The sequence below is a fragment of the Strongylocentrotus purpuratus genome, unplaced genomic scaffold (assembly GCF_000002235.5).
Source record: "Strongylocentrotus purpuratus isolate Spur 01 unplaced genomic scaffold, Spur_5.0 spur5_scaffold_19, whole genome shotgun sequence".
Lineage (NCBI taxonomy): Eukaryota > Metazoa > Echinodermata > Echinoidea > Camarodonta > Strongylocentrotidae > Strongylocentrotus > Strongylocentrotus purpuratus.
In genome coordinates this window covers 1644181-1663824 of record NW_022145604.1, presented here as the reverse complement: position 1 = coordinate 1663824, position 19644 = coordinate 1644181, and the positions used below count along the sequence as shown (strand labels likewise).

At 39.8% G+C, this 19644-nt stretch overlaps 2 protein-coding genes across 2 annotated transcripts; both read right to left on the bottom strand.

The window, feature by feature from the left end:
* Positions 1 to 2446: 2446 nt before the first annotated feature.
* LOC591611 (alpha-amylase B) lies at positions 2447 to 10938 on the bottom strand. Its single transcript, XM_030990705.1, has 6 exons — positions 10878 to 10938; positions 8806 to 8959; positions 7189 to 7418; positions 6181 to 6392; positions 5019 to 5122; positions 2447 to 3374 (listed from the first exon to the last, which is right to left on the bottom strand). The coding sequence occupies exons 2-6, from the start codon at positions 8952 to 8954 to the stop codon at positions 2447 to 2449; spliced, it is 1623 nt and encodes a 540-aa protein (XP_030846565.1). The 5' UTR covers positions 8955 to 8959; positions 10878 to 10938.
* Positions 10939 to 13555: 2617 nt separating this feature from the next.
* On the bottom strand, positions 13556 to 17355 carry LOC115925949 (alpha-amylase B-like). Its single transcript, XM_030990003.1, has 5 exons — positions 17228 to 17355; positions 16470 to 16711; positions 15719 to 15903; positions 14986 to 15089; positions 13556 to 14574 (listed from the first exon to the last, which is right to left on the bottom strand). Exons 1-5 carry the CDS (start codon positions 17353 to 17355, stop codon positions 13653 to 13655), a joined length of 1581 nt encoding a protein of 526 aa, XP_030845863.1. The 3' UTR covers positions 13556 to 13652.
* Positions 17356 to 19644: the final 2289 nt, after the last annotated feature.

Sequence of the window (19644 nt, the reverse complement as noted above, 5' to 3'; positions counted from 1 at the left end):
CTCTCTCTCTCTCCCCTCACTCTCTCTCCCTCTCTCTCTCTCTCTCTCTTACTCTCTCTCCCCTGTCACCCCCTCTCTCTCTTTCTCTCTCTCTCTCTCTCTCTCCCCTGTCACCCTCTCTCTCTCTCTCTCTCTCTCTCTCTCTCTATCCCCCTCTCTCTCTCCCTATCTCTGTCTTTAAATTGTTCTCTCCCTGACACTTTCTCTTTCTGTCAGTATTGTTCAAGTATGTTTCTATGATTAATCGCTATATATTGCGTGTGACTGTGTTGAATTACATTATCGAGTAGCATTGTGCAGTATATTATGGATCAAAATCAAACATGCATGCTTAATGTTATTTTCCAAGTCGTAGTATTGTAGTAAGATGAATTATTTATCGCAAAGTTGTAAACAGTTTCCATCAAACAAATCTTCAGTTTTTACTTGTCATAAACTCAATTAATCAGCCTCAATTTCTATTTAAAATATGAATATTCCTCACTTGATAATAATAATTTTTAAAATAAGGATATTGACGAATTTGTACTATGTGTAACTTCAAATATTTAGCAAGTATGTAATATGCAATAAGTTGAATCTGTTTTAATGTGTATTACTTGTACTTGTCTATATCTATATTTTGTTGATTTTCTTAAAATAAATCTGAGCTTGTAAAACTTGCAGTGTAATTAAGCTTTCAGGCAACAATTTTACATATTACTATCCTACATCTACTACCCCCCCCCTAGCCTACATTTGCTACCACCCTACTTCTTCTCCCACCCTAGCTCAACTACCATCCTACTATTACTACCAACTTACCTCTACTACCCAACTACCTTGCTACCATCCTACCTCTACTATAATCCCAATTATACTACCAGTGCCACCCTACCTCTCCTCCCACCCTACCCTCATATCTCTCCTACCATGCTCTACCCCCCCTCCCTCCCCTCCCTCCCTCCCTCCCCTCCTTCATATTTTGATCAACGCTCGTGGATCTCGTGCATAAACAAATTATTCTCAACAAAATGTTAAAATTACTTAACTATATAGTACATGTACCTATAATACGTGTTAACGCTATTGGGCCAGTTTCCCAAAACCGTCATAAGTCTAAAGTTCGTGCGTCCGATATTGAATTGACACGCGTTTCAATGGGATACCTACATACCTAAACAAAAGAGGATTTCGAGAAATTAGCCCATGGTGCTCAGCTCGAGCAAGTACTTTCATGAAAAGCAAATATTATTCGAACTAGAATTGCTTCTTCTCAGTACACTAATGTCTTCACCTTTCATCTCTTTCTCTCATCGACCATACAACAATTCATATAAGATAAGACTGAACTGAACTGAACTAAGATTTTAAAAAACTTCTGTAAGCAAGCGAAGCGAGCAAAGATTTTATTTTTCTTCATACACGATTAATGTTCTCGTACAAGAATTTGATGAATCGATATGATTTTTCATTTATTTACCATCAATAAAGAATATCATATATCTTAATCTTCATTAACATTTGAGACAGCGCTTGGAGGATCTTATACTGCTTTTAAATACATTTTCTCATTTTTTAAATTTTACTTCTGTCATGTATTTACCTGACCTACATTGTGTATGTACCTACATGTTCATTTTATTTTGTTCAGATGGACCCGTATGTTTTATTACACAACAACGCATTTTTTTAAAATCAGAACATGAGATAAATACGTATATTTTTATGTTTACAGAAAGGGTAAATCTACATTAGAATTACAATATCATCGACAATAGGCTATCATGAGTATGGACGCTCGTGCTCATAGAATTGAAAATTAACAAAACTTTATCCCTCCCTAATACTCTCTTGGTTATTTAACGCTGGTGGCAAAGAATATAAAAATACCCCGGCTGTGATTGAAACAGAGATAATGCAATACAATGACCCATTTTGTGTTTGCAATCAGAGTCCAACGATCTTAACGATCAAATAATTTTCATTATTTGATTGATTATCGTATGCATTTCTAGAGTCATATCTTAAAGGTATAAAACAACTGTACTGGATGAAAAACATACATCTCTCAAGATTGACAGTTACATTGAAAAAAGATGCATAGGTTCCCCCTATCCCCTAACCCAGCTAGATATTGTTTAGTAATGATTATCACAAGAAAGAAGCAGAAAACACTGGTAGATGTGGTGACGAACATGATCATGGGGGTAATCCGACAACTGATCCGGGCTTTGTTTCGTCAAAGTATAGGGTTAGGGTTAGGACTAGCGTGAGGGTTAGGCCTTTTAGGTTATAATTAGGGCTGGGATTAGAGTTAGGTATAATGTTTGGTCCCGGATCGAAGCTAGAAATAAGAAATTTATAGCGGAGCAATAATCGCAGGAGCATTTGTTGTAGGACCGATGGTGGCTTGCCGAATCAGACGATCCCTTATAATACTTCGGGAAGCCTTCATGAATCAGACCTACTTTAGAAGTAGAAGAACGAGAATTATTGAGATCCAAGTCGAATTGGCAACAAGGCGAGTTCCCGCCCCACTGACAAAAAGACAACCCTCATAAAGGCCGCGACCAGACGTTGCTTCTCGCGTCAAAGCGATCGTAGCATCATTGCCTTCACGTCCGCTAGGTACGATCATAATCGCGGCCGTTCCATCTGCATTAACTTCTACGGAGAGCCCAGAGCAGCCGTCAACGGTAGTATCCCCACTGATGATATCGCAGTAGGTACCCTGGGGAAGACCAGTCTGCAGAACTTCATTCACGGTGAACTCCTCGTTGTTCAATGCAAAGAATCCCTTGTCTCCTCGAGAGAAAGCGATGGCATTTTCACCGTTGTCCCACCAGTTCTCCACAGCCTCACCCTCGGCGATATTACGGAAACAGACCATGTTACGGATCTCTTGCCAACGATGCTCGCACACCCATCCTCCGTCGCACGTTCCACGGTCATTGATGATGACGTCGTCAATTACACCGTTGTCATTGGATGGTGGTCCCTGGTCCGTATTTTCGAACTCGTAGCTGCTCATGAGACGAGTGGTTCCGTAGTTCCAGGCGAGGGTGAAGGCCACTGCTTTCTTGTATGGGAGTGGTTCTTGGAAGGCCAGAATAGTCCCTCCGGCACCGTGACCGCGCTGGTTGTCATGGTTCTCCACAAAGACAACTGCACTCTCACTCGGCATAAATGTCCATTTGTCATCAAACCCAAAGTCTACGTATTCTGCCGCTGCCTTCGTGCCTCGGCCAAACTGGGCTATCTCATTGCAATACTTGAATTCAGTGACGTCACCACACTCGTAGTACTCATCAACATGAATGGCCTCATTGTCATCAACACCGATGACCTCATTGTAGATCCACGGTCTTCCACCGAATGTGCAGTCATCGAGGCTGTACATGAAAAGAGGAGAGAGAGAGAGAGAGAGAAATAATTAGTCGAAATTGTTAAAGAAATTGGAAAAGAAATTGGTGTGTATTTTTAATGCAAAATCTAAACATTTGAATCACTTGTCAATATTTCTGTTTAATCTTTATTCAGATAATAATTCAAAAAGCACCATCCTACGATAGCAAATCTTTTAAATATTAAAAAAGAACATTTAATTTTGCTTGATATGCAAAGATCGTAGGTTTGATCTCTGGCACGGCATTTCTGTCCTTACGAAATCGTTTTACCGATATTGCTCCTCTACACCAAGTTGTTAAATGAGTACCCAAAGTAACCCAATATGATGCAAACGTCAAAAGTTTGTTCAGTGAGCGTCTCTTAAATGGCTGGAATGCTCCCCAGGGAGCGAATAAAGTGCATACATTGTGTGTGCACTCTGCGGGCAAGCCTCAATCCGACAACCGGTGTATCTACCATCTGTAAAGCCCTCGTAGATGCATGCTGCAAGTTTTGTATAAATCTATCCGTCTATCAATAAGCCAGTTCACGGTTGCAGTCTGAGCATGAGCAGATAAAGGTCATTGCAGAACAAATTTTGAAATACACGGAGACGAAATACTGAATACGGTCGTGCTCATGAAAGTTATGTAATCATTATTCATTCATGCACAAGCAGTGCACTTCATGATACACAGGTGGAAGTATTCTTTGAAAAGGGGAATCAAAGGCTATTTATATAGCACCTCCATCGCAGTAGGAGTGATTATTTCAAAATGTACAAAGTGGGATCTCTTCATGTTTTGAAGATCTGTGGATATCCGGGGTCATTGCAGTAATGTGCTAACCGTGAACTGATCTATTGCAACTGAGTACAATTACAAAGGTAATAGACACGGAAGTTTAACTGGAGGACTTTTGAATCAATCTGGGATTAAGTGCAACTCTTTATAGTTCCAAGAACATTATCATAATTGTGTTTTGTTGTATAAGTAGGGCTTAGCAGTAATAGTATAATTTGTATTAGTAATAGTAGTAGCATTAGTAGTTATGATGATGATAATAACGACATAATTACTATTATTTATTTTATTATCATCATTAAAACAAAATATTATGCCTATAATGATTATCGTCTTTATTATAAGCATTTCAATTAACGTCATTATTATTATCATCATCATCATTTTTATGTAATGACTATCACCAATATGCACCTCGAATGCATCTCGATTGCCGTCGGAATCTATTTCGATATTTTCGGTACTAAAAAAACCCAACTGGAATGTACTTCGAATGCTGTCGGAATCTTTCGATTACCGCTCGAATGCGGCTCGAATGCAATTGGAACGTCCCGACCAGAATGCAAGAATGTCCCGAATGCACCTCGAATGCATTTCGATTGCCGTCGAAATCTATTTCGATATTTTCGGTACTAAAACGATCCAACTGAAACTCGCTTCGAATGCCGTTGGAGTCTTTTGATTGCCGCTCCAATGCGGTTTGAATGCAGTTGGAACATCCCTACTAGGATGCATCATGCAAGAATGCATCTCGATTGCCGCCGTTTTCGGTACTATCACCATCATCATCCACCTTGTTATTGTCATGACTATCACCATTATTATCATCATCATCATTTTACTCACAGGTCTAAAATACCAGCCAGGTCAGAGGGAAGCATGTGTTTAGCAGCATCTATTCGGAATCCAGCCACTCCTAATGAGATCAGGTCGTTCAGGTATTCGACCACCTGGAAAAATCATTCAAACAAAGATACAAATAATACTTTCAGAAAAGGACAATTATTAAAAGAGAGATTGAAATACATACATACTATGAATTTCATATTTAAATTGACGATGGAATATATGGAGACATATTTTGCTTGCGTGAGCAGAAGCTACTTTTGTGAAATGGTGAAAAACAAGACTTGAACAAAATCGGTATTTATTTCTGGTCCGTAACCGATAACAAAACAAAAACAAAAAGAATTCTGGTGGGAGATCCTATTCCATTTAAGATTAAGCTTTCAATTAACGACTTCAGATTATCTGGGCTTTTGATCGACCAATATCTTTGATATATTAATAGTTCGATTGTTTGATCGTTCTTTATGGACCATCCTTTAATTCTATTTCTGACGTCCAAACTCTACGTGTGTACGTGTATCCTTTTCCGGAATTTTGAAGTAGATACATATAGATGTCAAAATGTGATAACTGAATATGCTTCACGGTTCAAGGACAACTACCTCCTGGACATTTACCCCCGGATGATCACCCCCAGTCAACTTCCCCCTAAGACAACTACCCTTAGACAACTACTACAACTACCCCCTACGACAACCATCCTCTAGGGCAACTACCCCCGGACAACTATCATAGGGTAGTTATCCGGCGTAGTTGTCCTAGGGGGTAGTTGTCTGGGGGTATTTGTCCGGATGTAGTTGTCCTAGAGGGTAGTTGTTTGAGGGGGTAGTTGACGAGGGGTGGTTATCCGGTGGTGGTTGCCTTAGGGGTAGGTGTCCTAGGGGGTAGTTGACTGGGGGTGGTTATTCGGGGGTGGATGTCCAGGGGGTAGGTGTCCTACGGGGTAGTTGACTGGGGGTGGTTATCCGGGGGTGGATGTCCAGGGGGTACATGTCCTAGGGGGTAGTTGACTGGGGGTTATCCGGGGGTAGATGTCCTAGGTGGTAGTTGACTGGGGGTGGTTATCCGGTGGTGGATGTCCAGGGGGTAGATGTCCTAGGGGGTAGTTGACTGGAGGGTTATGCGGGGTAGGTGTCCGGATACGCTGCTTCACACCCACCTTGGTCCTGCCATAGTAGTCATTATCAGGTCCGTAGTAGATATCGGCTAGTGCTAGAAGATTGCAATACCGGACCTCATATGAGCTACCAACGTAGCTTGTACTGAGTATCTCTCCCGTTGAGATGTTGCACAGCCCTTTAGGGACATTGAAGTCTTCCTGGCTATAGGGTACATCCGGGAATGTGTAAGTACTATTATCCAGCGTTGTAACTGCATATCATTGTTTCAGAATAAAAGACAAGTGAAGGAAAAATGGATATATATTGAAATATGATGGATCGAATTAACAAATGGTTGAACCTTTAAACACAATCGCGTAGACATTCAGTTCAGTTCAATTCAATGTATTTACCATCCAACAAGTAAAAACATGTATCCGTCATAGTCATACATAAAGAGGTGAAATAACAGATACAAGTCTCAATTCGGGATTGCATCAACTATATGAAAAAAACATCAAAATTATGCATCATTATTATTACCATTATAATTACCATCATAATCATCATCATCGTCATTATGGTCATCATTATCATTACTGATGTCACCTTCGTCTAAATTCTTAATCGTTTTCATCATAATCAACATCACTACCATCGCCATTATTTTAGCGCTGAGAGAATTCGGTGGTAAACGCTTTAAAGCAACGCTATTACTATTGTTATTATTATTATAATTATTATTATTATTATTTATCATCATCATTACTATCATCATAATCATCATCATCATCATAATAGTCATCGTTACTATCATCATCATCATCATCATAATCATCATCGTCATCATCATGGTCATCGTCGTCGTCATCATCGTCATCGTAATCATCAATATCATCATCAGCATCGTCATCAGCATGGTTAGCATTATCACCACTGACGTCATCTTCGTATATCGTCTTATTCGTTTTCATCATCATCATCATCATCATCATCATCATAATCATTATCATCATCGTCCTCCTCATCGTCCTCATCATCGTCATCATCGTCAATATCGTCATTACCTGCAGCCATGTGGTTGACGATGGCGTCGACATAGACCCTGACACCGGCCGCGTTACAGCGTGTGACCATGTCTGCGAACTGTTCACGAGTACCACTACGGCTCTCGATCTTGTAGCTAACAGGTTGATAGCGTTGCCACCAGGGGTAGGGGACGTCACCATCTGGGTAGACTCTATGCTCCATGGGTGGCGAGACCTGTACACCGGCGAACTCATGAGGCCCAAGGTACCTATATCATGTGTACAATTATGAGAATTATTATCGCAACGCAGAATAGAAAATCGTCTTAAATTATCTTTATGAAACCAAACATGATCGCAAAAAATCAATCTCTGATCGTTTCAAAAGCCTCTTGTATCACCCAGGCAACGACTCAGCCAGCCGCTGAATGAGCGCGGGGGAGGGCGTTAAGAGCACTTTTTTTAAAAAAAATTGAAAATTTCAAAATTTGGCCGATCGATATGTCGTTCCGGTGAGGGGGGGGGGGCAAGGTCACCTTCTTTTGGTCACCCATTAGCACCATTTTTTAAATTTCTTTCTTTTCTTTTCAAACAAAAATTGAGGGGGTGGGGGGGGGGGGTTCCTCCAAAACACATACACACACACACAAATTGAGGGGTGGGGGGTTCGACCTGGAATCACCATACAAGTACGTAATCCAAACATTGTTTCTATTCGATATACCATGGGTTATTGAAATTGCCCCTGACTGAGTGGATTTCCCGATAGTTTTTGCGATCGTGCTTAAGTGTAATTTCAAAGGCATCAGTAATATATGTTAATTATCCATTTAACATGGCTCTCTATTATTTTGTAAAACTTATTTAATACCAACATTTATCTTTAAACAAAACGGACAAAAGCTTTTAGTTGAGGCGGTAACTGCAATTGTTTTGTTAGATTCTATTTACAGTACGTTGTCATTAATCGGTTAGTATGTCATTAAAGTAGATCAAAGTGAGATATTTTTGTTTGTTGGTCTAAAGTGTAGACCTTTCTGATAGTTGAATTGGTGAATAGATGAAATGTCATTTTAGATTCAACAAAGCACGAAATAAGAGCACATACACAATATAAGATACTAACTGTATTACCAGATATTACTTCCCTGCCTGTTAGTGTCGGATACATTCCGACGTTTTATTTGTTGGTTCTTTGTGGACATTCCTACATATATCTGTTTATCTCTCCTCTCTAACGATGTTTTTGTCTGTCTTATTTCATCGGGATAGATTTGTAATTACTCGATGCAGAACATACACGGTTGCCCATTAAATTGGAATAAATTCTTACCAGGCTCTTTTCATGAAATGATTGTGACAACTTCATTCATTCTTGACAGATCATGTTTATTTCCTCAGAATTGTACTGATCAATGAAGACTGATCAATAAAGTTTTGAGAAGATAATCTTTCAATGAAGAATCTCATTGTTACAATCATTGAATGCAATAGGTAAGACAATCTATTCCAACATTTTGGGCACCATTATAATTATATAATAATAATAATATGTTCACATATAGCGCTCTCACACAATTTGTTTCACAGCGCTGTACATGGTATCAAGGTGGGAAAATCAATTAAATATAATACGTAAAGGTGTCTATTACTTACTCTTCACACTCCCTAACGATGTCTGTCCACTTCCATTCGAAAAGGTGAACGACGGTGGTTTTACCTTCCATGAAATTGGGATCAGTCCTTGCAGCATTGGCAGCTGCGATCCCGATCAGAAGCAGGATTGACGAGTATTGGAAACTCATCGTGACTGTGGGAGAACAACGCGGAGGTTTCTTTATTAATACCACACAATAAATACCACATTACTACTACTATTACTACTACTACTACTACTACTACTACTACTACTACTACTACTACTACTACTACTACTACTACTACTACTACTACTACTGCTGCTACTAATACTAATAATACTACTACTTCTACTACTACTACTACTACTACTACTACTACTATTACTACTACCATGACTACTACCACGACTACTACTACTACTACTACTACTACTGCTACTAATACTAATAATACTACTTCTTCTACTACTACTACTACTACTATTACTACTACCATGACTACTACCATGACTACTACCACCACGACTACTACTAATACTACTACTACCATCAGGGGCGGCAATGCTGGGGGACGGGGGTTAGGGGACACGTCCCCCCTCAATTTATTTAAGGGGACCGCCCCCCCCCCCCCCGTCAAATGTGAAAAAGTGCATCAAACAAAATGTAAAGTAAACACTGAAGACTGCAACACACTTTTTAGGCTCTGGAGAGCCCAAGAGTGCAGTGTTTAGACAAATGAAAATGCAAAAATCTTCTCACTCGGTAGCTACGCTATCTCGCAAGTAAATACCAAGAAAAGTGAAGTGTGAAAAAAGTATATTGCTTGTTTTTATACTGTAGTTTTGCGAAGGACTGTATTTTTGTAATACAACAAAACTTCAAAAACCTGTGAAGGGGTAGTCATTCACTATTGCTCTCTCGCACTTGCGTACTGATGGGGGGGGGGGGAGGGGGCTTGGGGCTTTGGGGGCAGTTCCCCCCAAATGAAATTCAGACGTGGTTTATTTCTAATTCGAAACCAGTGATTTAAAAATGTTGCTGAAATGGCATGATTTTTCCCTGAGCTTCCGGGGCTCTGCCCCCTGGACCCCACCAAGGCTGGCCCCTGGCTGCTCATCTGATCGTAATTCAATGCCTTAAACGCCTGAGCTTCTGGGGGCTCCGCCCCTGGACCCTACTCCAATTAGTGACCTGCATGCCCGTGTAACAAATAATGTATTGAAATATGCTCATCTGACCTTAATAAATGCCTAAAACCCCTGAGCTTACTGGGGCTTCGCCCCTTGACACCGACCGGGGCTTTGCCCCTGGACCCCACGCTAATTTACATGTACGCCCCACTTTGCTTTGCTTTACGGTTATGAAAATAAATCGCCGCCTCTGACTACTACTACTACTACTACCTCTAGATCAGTGCGTGTTTTACATTAAGACTAAGATTAACTTAAGTTTGACTTGAAATATGGCTGGCCGCTCACATCATTCCCGGCAATTGTCTCTCTAGGGACGTGCAAATCGTAGTCTCAAATCTACAGAATTTTCTTTTTTGTTCATATTTCATTGTTGAAGAATTTTGTTTTATCCAAAGATCATAATGTTTGGGGGCATTTTCTCTCTAACTTTATATGTAGTCCAAGACTTTGTAAAGGCATAAATTTCCTTCCATAGAATGATTCTAAGTCTTGATTGAAGACAAACTTAAATTTATGTAATTTTTTTCTTCAAAAAGGAACTACCAAATAAAGTCAATCGTATAGATTTGTGACCATAACTTGCTCGTCACTTGAAAGATCAAGATGGTGAGAGCAACCAGTGACATGGATGGCCTGCCAAAGTTCAAGTCCATATTAAGATGAGCTAAGTCTTTGTGAAATACCCCTCCCCCGCCCCGCCCTCCCCTCTTCCCCCATATTTGTGTAAGGCGCCAAATCCATTTGAAATTAAAAATGCTCAAGGCTTACTGATGCTTAAGATGATAAAATATTATGTGCACAGAAGTACCGTATGGAGCAAAAAAAACGAGTGTTAGAATATTATGCACACATATAAGAAGTAGTTAAGCAATCAAGCAATTAAAATGTTACTTACCGTATCTAGCGATTTATTGCCCTGAATTGGCCTGTTTATCGGATTGAGGTAAATATCACAAATTGTCCTGATTTATACACCGTGCCAACTCAAACAATCTTTAGCGCAAGGATTCAGCTAGTGGTACGGTTGAATGTAGTTCCGACCAGAATGTTTGACAGGCATACATCATAAGACACGCTTATATTGCGTGGAAAGCAAAGTCCATCGGTTGTTTGCAGAGAAAAATTATCTTTTACTTGACATGCCATGGAATGTAAAGGAGAGGAGTTCTCAGGAAACATTTTCATCAAGCTTTACTGTAGATCTCGTAAATTCCTTAAAACTTGGACATCCATTAATCTAATAAGAAGAAGGAGGAGGAGGAGGAGGAGGAGGAGGAGGAGGAGGAGGAAGAGGAGAAGGAGGAGGAGGAGAAGAAGAAGAAGAAGAAGAAGAAGAAGAAGAAGAAGAAGAAGAAGAAGAAGAAGAAGAAGAAGAAGAAGAAGAAGAAGAAGAAGAAGAAGAAGAAGTAGTATAAGAAGAGGAAGAAGAAGAAGAAGAAGAAGAAGAAGAAGTAGTATAAGAAGAGGAAGAAGAAGAAGAAGAAGAAGAAGAAGAAGAAGAAGAAGAAGAAGAAGAAGAAGAAGAAGAAGGAGGAGGAGGAGGAGGAGGAGGAGGAGGAGGAGGAGGAAGAAGATAAGAAGAAGACGACGACGACGACAAAGAGCATGACAAAAAGCTTCAGATGTTAATATACATGTACATAATATATCTTTTCACACTGGGGTTTGTCATATTTGCTTTAGATTTAAAATCTTGTATTCACTTTAGCATGCATTTACGAATGAAAACATAAACAACGACAATATGACATGGAACTGCTTATTTTGTATTCATCATCTCTTATTGGATCTTTCTGTGTATATAACAAACCCAACTATCTAATGCTAATAGTTGACATTTCTGGTAGGAAAAGGGCAACGACTCTATTTGACGTGCACAATTCAAACGAATACATGCATAATGTTTATACTATGACCGAGAAACCTAGATCAATGTTTTTGCGAACGTGATTTCGGACCATGCATGATTTGAAGGTTAATATTTGAGATAGTGGGGGGGGGGGGGTAGACCCCGACCCAACAACAAATATTGGGAGGGCAAGTTCCAGCTTTATAACTAACCCAATCAATGTCATAATAGGTGTACGACAGTGGCGGATCCAGGGAGGGGGCCCTGGGGCCCCTGGTTCCCTCCCCTGGGGGAAAAACAGGTAAAAACAGGTTAATTGTATCTTTATTTGGTGACGGCCCCCTACCCTGGGCCTCAAGGGGGGGGGGGGAGGGGGTGCGGCTTTACAAATTTTCGAGGGCAAACAAAACGATTGCTCCTTACCCCCTTTGGCCTCCTCCCCTGCCGCCGGCTGGATCCGCCCCTGGTGTACGAAGCGTGGGGGAGAGGCTGGGTGGCTGCCCCTCCGCCTCTAGAGAATTCTGAAACTACCGGTTAGGACAACATTTAGATCTAGTTGTTTTGGGGTCATGTAATGTCGCCTTTCTCTAATATATGTACACTTCCATACCGTCCATACCTTGTGTGCTAACATTTAATGATACATAATTATGTGAGAAATGTTTAGTTACATTTGTGTTTAAAGATTACTGAAACATACCATCATCTGAGCAGAAGCGAACCAATAGGCTTTACAGACAATTTAATGCATACGTCTATATGAAGTTCCTCGATAAAAATTATTTTATTCACAAATAATAATCTCATTAGCCAGAACGCTAACTGCATAGCCTACATCATTTTTTGCTAGGTAGGATAAGCATAATGGTTTGCCCTACCTAAAGACACATAGTATATGCAGTTTGCATTCTGACTATTTTAATAAAACTATTTGTAACAGGTGAATTAAATAATTTGTATCGAGGCACTTTACTTCACCTATTTGGGACTCTCCGTATAACCAATTCAAGCAGTCCCTCTACGTAGAGGGACTGCTTGAATGGCCAGCTATCAATAATTATCTGTTGATACCAGAACTAGTAATTGTTCGCAATTTCACAATATGAAAAAACATAATAAACATTCAGATCTGGTAGTGAAAATATATGAAACATTTTCTTTTCTGCTGATAAAGTAAGAAAGACAATCTAGACAGTTACCTAGGACGTTACTGAATGCATTAATAAAAACATCAATAAAACAAACCTCCATTTGGGGGTTAACATACACACAAATTAATGTATTAATAACAGTTAATCTCTAATACTTTAAACCTAAGTAATTTTAAAGGAATTTGTTACTATTATCACTAATAATCAATTGCTTTGAGTTATCTTTTTGCTTGACTGATTTTTTTCTACTTGTATCATGGAAATTATGAATAGTACCCTACGCATTTATAACAAAAATGCTTTAAATAGTTATGATTCACTGGAACACGCCCTGTATCCATAGGAATGTAGTAAACACGAACATGTTGTCAGTATCCATGTACCAAACTCTAAGTCTGAATTTGTAATGATTTTTTTTTAATTACTTCGATTTTGAAGAACAAAGAGCAAATTGGACACAAAGTATTTGAAAAGATAAGATGAAAAAGAGGAGGAGGGGATTGCCATCGGATTCAGACTCTTTCAAGGCTGGGCGGGGGGGGGGGGGGTGGAACACAGAGAAATAGAGTTCTTTCATCAACACTTTTTCATTATCACCTTTTATTATTCATTGTAAGTTTTAATATTCCTTGCTTTGATCATGTTAACTTTTTGTGATTCAGGTGAATGTTTAGTGAATGAATAGCAGTATTGCAATAACTGCAATCAATAATAAATTAGCTTTTAATTGTACTGCCCCCGCTTCGACTACACACCCAGTATAATCAGACCGACCAGACGTAGCAGCGATGGTCAATGCTACCATCGCGTCTCGCTCATTATTACTCGGTAGCAGATCGATGTAGGCTAATCCATCGTCATCGACGACCACGGATGTTCCTGAGCAGCCCCTGGTCGTAGGCTCACCCGTGATCAGATCACAGTATGTCCCGGATGGTAGTCCTGTCTGCAGAGTCTCTGATTGCCGAATCCTCTCGTTGTTCAAGGCGAAGAAGGCTTTGTCGCCTCGAGAAAAGGCGATGAAATTATCACCATTGTCCCACCAGTTATCAACTGGCTCATCCCCAGCAACGTTACGGAAACAGACCATGTTGCGTATCGCCCTCCAGCGATGCTCGCAAACCCAACCACCATCGCATAATCCTTCTGCGTTGATCACGACGTTGTCTGTGTTACCTGAACTATCAGACGGCGGTCCCTGGTCGCTGTCTTCAAAAACATACCCGCTGAAGATACGCGCAGTTCCGTAATTCCACGCCAAGCCGAACGCGAGACCGATCTTGTATTCGCGTGGTTCTTCAAACGTCAGGATATCTCCTCCGCCTCCGTGGTTACGTTGGTTGTCGTGGTTCTCGACGAAGATGATTGCGTTTTCACTCGGCATCATCCCCCAGCTCGGATCGAAACCAAAATCTTGAAACTGATCAGCCGGGACGGAGGCTCGTCCGAGTAAGGCCATTTGATCGCAGAATTTAAACTCGGTGACGTCACCGGTTTGAAAGTACTCGATAGGCCTAATGGCCTCGTTGCTGAATCGGTCGATGACCTCCTGATAGATGTACGGCCTGCCGCCAAATGTACAGTCATGGAGGCTTTACGAATGAAAGACAACAATACACAATCACCCTTAAAGTAACATTAATTAGTAGCGCTTTAAGGTTATGATAAAAAGAAAGTATTGAAACGATTAGCATGGTTTAAAGAAAAGGAAAACAAACCAACACAACAAAAACAAATAAGTAAATCGACCAAGAATTTATAGTGAAGACAAAAACTAAATATCTATGATTTCCTCCCGCCGAAAGTAACACATATTCTTCTTTTCCTAATCCTATAGACTACTCAGCATGTAAACATGGTAAAATTCTTGTGGATATGTGGGGTTCAGCAGGGTTTTATGTACAACCCCTTAGACCTACGCCAGGCGATATGATGCCCTGTATGCAACGGACATATAACACATAACAGATTATTATGCTCCATATATGAATTTTGATACGTACCGACTTTCCACATCGTCCAGTTCAGCAGGGTACATGTGTTTAGCTGCATCAATCCGGAACCCTGCCACGCCCATGGCTATCATAGTATTAAGATATTCTACAACCTAGGTAAAACAGACACGGGGCAGAATAAGAAAACATGTACACAATCAGAGTAGTTACAAGGGGTTGGTGGAGGAAAATATGGGGGGGGGGGTGGACTATTTTAAGCATGTATACTAGAAGAGAAACAAATTGGCTTATAACTGGGCCAAAATCTATTGAATTGTCGGGAAAGATGTGAGATAATATATTCTTATTTTTGCTTCGATTTCTGTGACCGTTTGGAAAATTACACTAGACATAAATGTCGGCCATAGCTACTTTTAAGTAACATTTCATTCATTGATATTTTATTTTGTTTTGCTTTACGTTTGTTTTGTTTCTGTTTTGTTAATTACGAAATGGAATTACTGTTGATACAATCATTATACAAGCATTGCGTTGTAGTGGACCCCTCTGTTTCTAATATGTACCCCTTAATTTGGGGGAATGATTCTAATTGATTTGTAATTTTTTTTAAAATAAATACAAATAAAATTAAATAAAATTGAATTGAATTGATAATTTTATTGAAAATCTACCATAACTTTACAATATCCAATGGTGCTTACAGAGAATTTAATTTTGTAGCGTAACAATATTCAGGTAATGAGACGCAAATTCTATAATTTCGGCTCTTTCCAACCCATACCTTGTCTCGTCCATAGTAGTTGTTCAATTCCCCATAGTGTATATCACTCAGACCAAGCAAATTGCAGTAACGCATTTCAACTGTATTGTTGATATCATAAATACCGCCATCATCGGTCGGACACAGTCCAAGTTTGACGTTGAAATCATTCTCAGTGAAAGGAACGCCTGGGAAGTCATAGCTACCTGTGTGTAATAAACAACAGTAGGTATTATTATATGTAGAGGTGCAAACCCTCACCCCGTTTCATTATAGAGTGTTATAGTGTGACGTCATCAAAAATATATTTTTAGAATTAAGTAATATGAACCAGAGCAAAATAACACTGAGTTCCTATAGGAAATATATTCATTCAGATAGTCATATCTCAGCCAATACTAAAACATATTCAATTGGTTTTTCGACATTTGGACATTATTTTTGATGGTCTTTCGGAAAAAAAGATTTTTTTTTTTGGAGAAATTATAAAAATAGATTTTTATGTTGTCACAGCTCCGGTACTTTATTACCATCACATTACTGTCATCATCATCATCATCATCATCATCATCAACATCGTTATCATCATCATCATCATCATCGTCATCACTATTACGTGTAATATCATTGTCATCAACATCATTCGCACTGTCATCTTCATCGTCGTCGATTTGGTCATCATCATCATCATAATTATCTTTGATATAATTATGACCATCATTGTCATTATCATCATCATAATAATCGTCGTCGTCATCATTATCGCACTCACCCCCAGCCATGTGGTTAATGACGGCGTCGACGTAGATGCGGACATCTACAGCCAGACACCGTGTCACCATATCAGCGAACTCCTCCGCTGTTCCGCTCCTGCTGTTGAGCTGGTAGCTGAGTGGCTGGTAGCGCTCCCACCAGGGGTAAGGGTAGGGAGGGTTATAGGGGTTGGTGGAGAATATCAGGTGCTCGCTCGGTGGAGAAACCTGCACACCGGCGAACTTGTGGGGTCCGATGAATCTAGAGAGAGTGGGGGTGGAGAGAGAGAGATAGAGAAAGGGATAGAGAGAGAGAACGGGAGAGGGAGAGAGAGAGAGAGAGAGAGAGAAGAGAGAAGGAGAGAGGGAGAGAGAGAGAGATAGGAGAGAGAAAGAGAGAGAGAAAATAGAGGTAGAAAGAAAGAGAAATGGTTAGAGATAACTGGGTCAAAACAAAAGGATGGCAACTCCTTTCAAATAAAGCATATTTGCATTATTTGTAGCGTTGCGCTGCAACAAATATTTACCCCTCCCGGTTGTTTCTTGTTACATCGTAGTGTGCAATAAAAATAAAAAATTGCTTATTTTAAAGTAAAAGGTATTTTCCTTTCAATGATGAACAAAGAATCTGGATTTTGCACTTTGGAAGATAATTTATGGGACTTGATTAATTTTTTAAAAGATTGAGTCACACTTTATTTTTCTACAGCGTAATAATTCACTCTACTATTTCATTAAGAAATGAAGTTGTGTAAAAAGAGAAGGATTATTAGTAAACCTTTCACATTCTTCGGCGATATCGGTCCATTTCCATTCGAATAGGTGCACGATCACGGTTCGACCATCAGCAAAGTTTGGTTCGATGATCGAGCCACACACGACGGAGATCATCAAAGACAACATCATAACCCGAAACATTGTCCCTAATGAACAAAAGGTTTACATTAAGACAAATATCATCACGAATCCGAAAGGCTTTCAAACAATAAAGCTATTGCAATCAATTATAATAGCCCTTTGCGTAACATATTAAAATGTGTTCCTACGACATTATTTAATCACTATTCCTGCACTTTACAACACAACGGTAGCAATATTATTGACATAAATAATCAAATTACCTGTGAGTCTGTGACATTTTTAATCAAAATCTGCCCTTCACAAGCCAGTATTCTACTCATGCACAATAATTAACATACTGTATATGAAAATGTATAATGTTCGTATAAACATAGTGAACGTGACAAAAGCATAATACACCAGTTTACCGTTGTATCAGTGCGCATTGCGCAGACAGTTGACCTCGGGTCATTGGCTATGAAACAAAGCCAATGACCTGAGGTCAGTGGTATTTATGCGTAAATTAAGATTGCGCCCATGCAATATTTTAATGATGATGTGCGAGCACAACGCAGCGCGTAGACAGTGATGTCATTATAATTTGCATGGGCGCAATCTTAATTTACGCATAAATACATGACCTCTAGGTCATCGGCTTTGGTTAAAATGGCGCACACAACCGTAAACTTTTAAAGATGAGTGATGAGCGGACGTGTTATGACCTAGCTCTCTCCAACAATGAGCTAAACTGAGCTATACTGGAAATATTACCTCGAAAACCTCGAAAACAAGAACTGTTTATCGTTACATGGACTACCGCTTGTAGAAATTGGACCCAAAACCCTTGATTTACCAGCAAAACATCAGTAAAAATGCCTACAAGATCAGGAAAGCCAAGACGAGAAGCTGCAGCAAACAACGGGACACACCCAACCATTGTCCCTACCCAAGGTGCCGTGGAGAGCCCACCAGCTCCCGCTGATGTATCGGGCGGTACAAAGGAACCCGGTAAACCGGCGCCAATTCACGCATCGGGAGATCACGTGACCAAGCTACGAAGCCCCGCGGCGCCAGAATCTACTTCCGTAGAGCCCGATGCTGAACTCAATTTAGCCATTCGGCAAGTATTAGAAAGTCTTCTCAAAGACGACGAATTTGTGAATCAGCTCACTCGAACAATTCAAGGAAAGCTTCTGAATGATTTAAAGGAGTCAATTTGTCAAGAAGTTTTGGACTCGTTGGAATTTAATTCTGCAAATCAAGGGGATGTGATGGCGGCGATGAGAAAGGAAATAGACGAATTAAAGGAAGTTAATGATGATGCTGAGCAGTACTCCAGACGTACATGCCTTGTGATAAGTGGTGTACCTGAGAGGATGAATGAGAATACCGATTCCAGAATCATACAACTCTGCAAGGAGGACCTCGGTGTCGATATCAAGATGGATGACGTCGAACGTAGTCATCGACTTGGGCAGCAGAAACCCCAAAGCGACGGATCGACGAAACCGCGCATCGGGACGACCAACTATAGCCACACACCCAGGAATATCATCGTTAAATTCAATAGCTATCGCACCCGAGAGCAAGTCTACAGTGCACGATTCAAGCTAAAGAATCTTAGCGATGAGAATAATCACCATGTCTACATCAATGAAAGCCTCACTAAGAAGCGGAAAGAACTACTCTGGAAGGTTAGAAACAAATTCAAGAAAATCATTGATAAGACATGGACACAAGATGGACGTATCTGCATTAAACTGAAAGAAGGAAAAGGAAGAGTGAATGTCACAAGAGAGAGAGACTTAGACAAACTGAGCGTATATATGAGAAATTCTGCTATATAATTTGAACTGAGTGTTTGAGCCTCCACCCACAGATGGTGGTGCTGGAGAAATTATTCATGAACTTGTATGTACCTGTTTGCCATTTCGAAACAATTTACTCTTTGTAACAAAATGGAGGTATTATTAGAGATCAAAATTATCCCAAATTAATGCCAGCTTGGCTCATGTTGAGAATTTCAAGCGTTATATTCAATTTAATTGAGAAGGAGACGAACGTTATTTCAAATTAATTGTAATTATATTTCAAGTTTTTTTTGTTGTCCTATTTCATCATTTTAACCATGGTCAATGTCTTTCCTTGTAATATATGTGAGAAACCCGTAAAGTGTAATCAAAAAGCGCTACTTTGTACTAAATGTAACCAATGGATACATATTTCATGTGGAGATGTATCTTCCAAACAATATGATGATAAAACTGAACAGTTTCACAATTGGCAATGTACCAAATGTATTTTCCTAGAAATGCCGCTTTGGAATGTTGAGGATATAGTAAAAGATAGAAATGT

Coding starts and splice junctions, on each gene's coding strand:
- LOC591611 (XM_030990705.1), bottom strand. CDS start 8,954: ATGAGTTTCCAATACTCGTCAATCCTGCTTCTGATCGGGATCGCAGCT. Junction 7,419..8,805: donor ATCGTTAGGGAGTGTGAAGA/GTAAGTAATAGA, acceptor CACATGATATAG/GTACCTTGGGCCTCATGAGT. Junction 5,123..6,180: donor ACTACTATGGCAGGACCAAG/GTGGGTGTGAAG, acceptor TGATTTTTCCAG/GTGGTCGAATACCTGAACGA.
- LOC115925949 (XM_030990003.1), bottom strand. CDS start 17,355: ATGATGTTGTCTTTGATGATCTCCGTCGTGTGTGGCTCGATCATCGAA. Junction 15,904..16,469: donor CATTAACCACATGGCTGGGG/GTGAGTGCGATA, acceptor TATTACACACAG/GTAGCTATGACTTCCCAGGC. Junction 14,575..14,985: donor CTGGACGATGTGGAAAGTCG/GTACGTATCAAA, acceptor TCATTCGTAAAG/CCTCCATGACTGTACATTTG.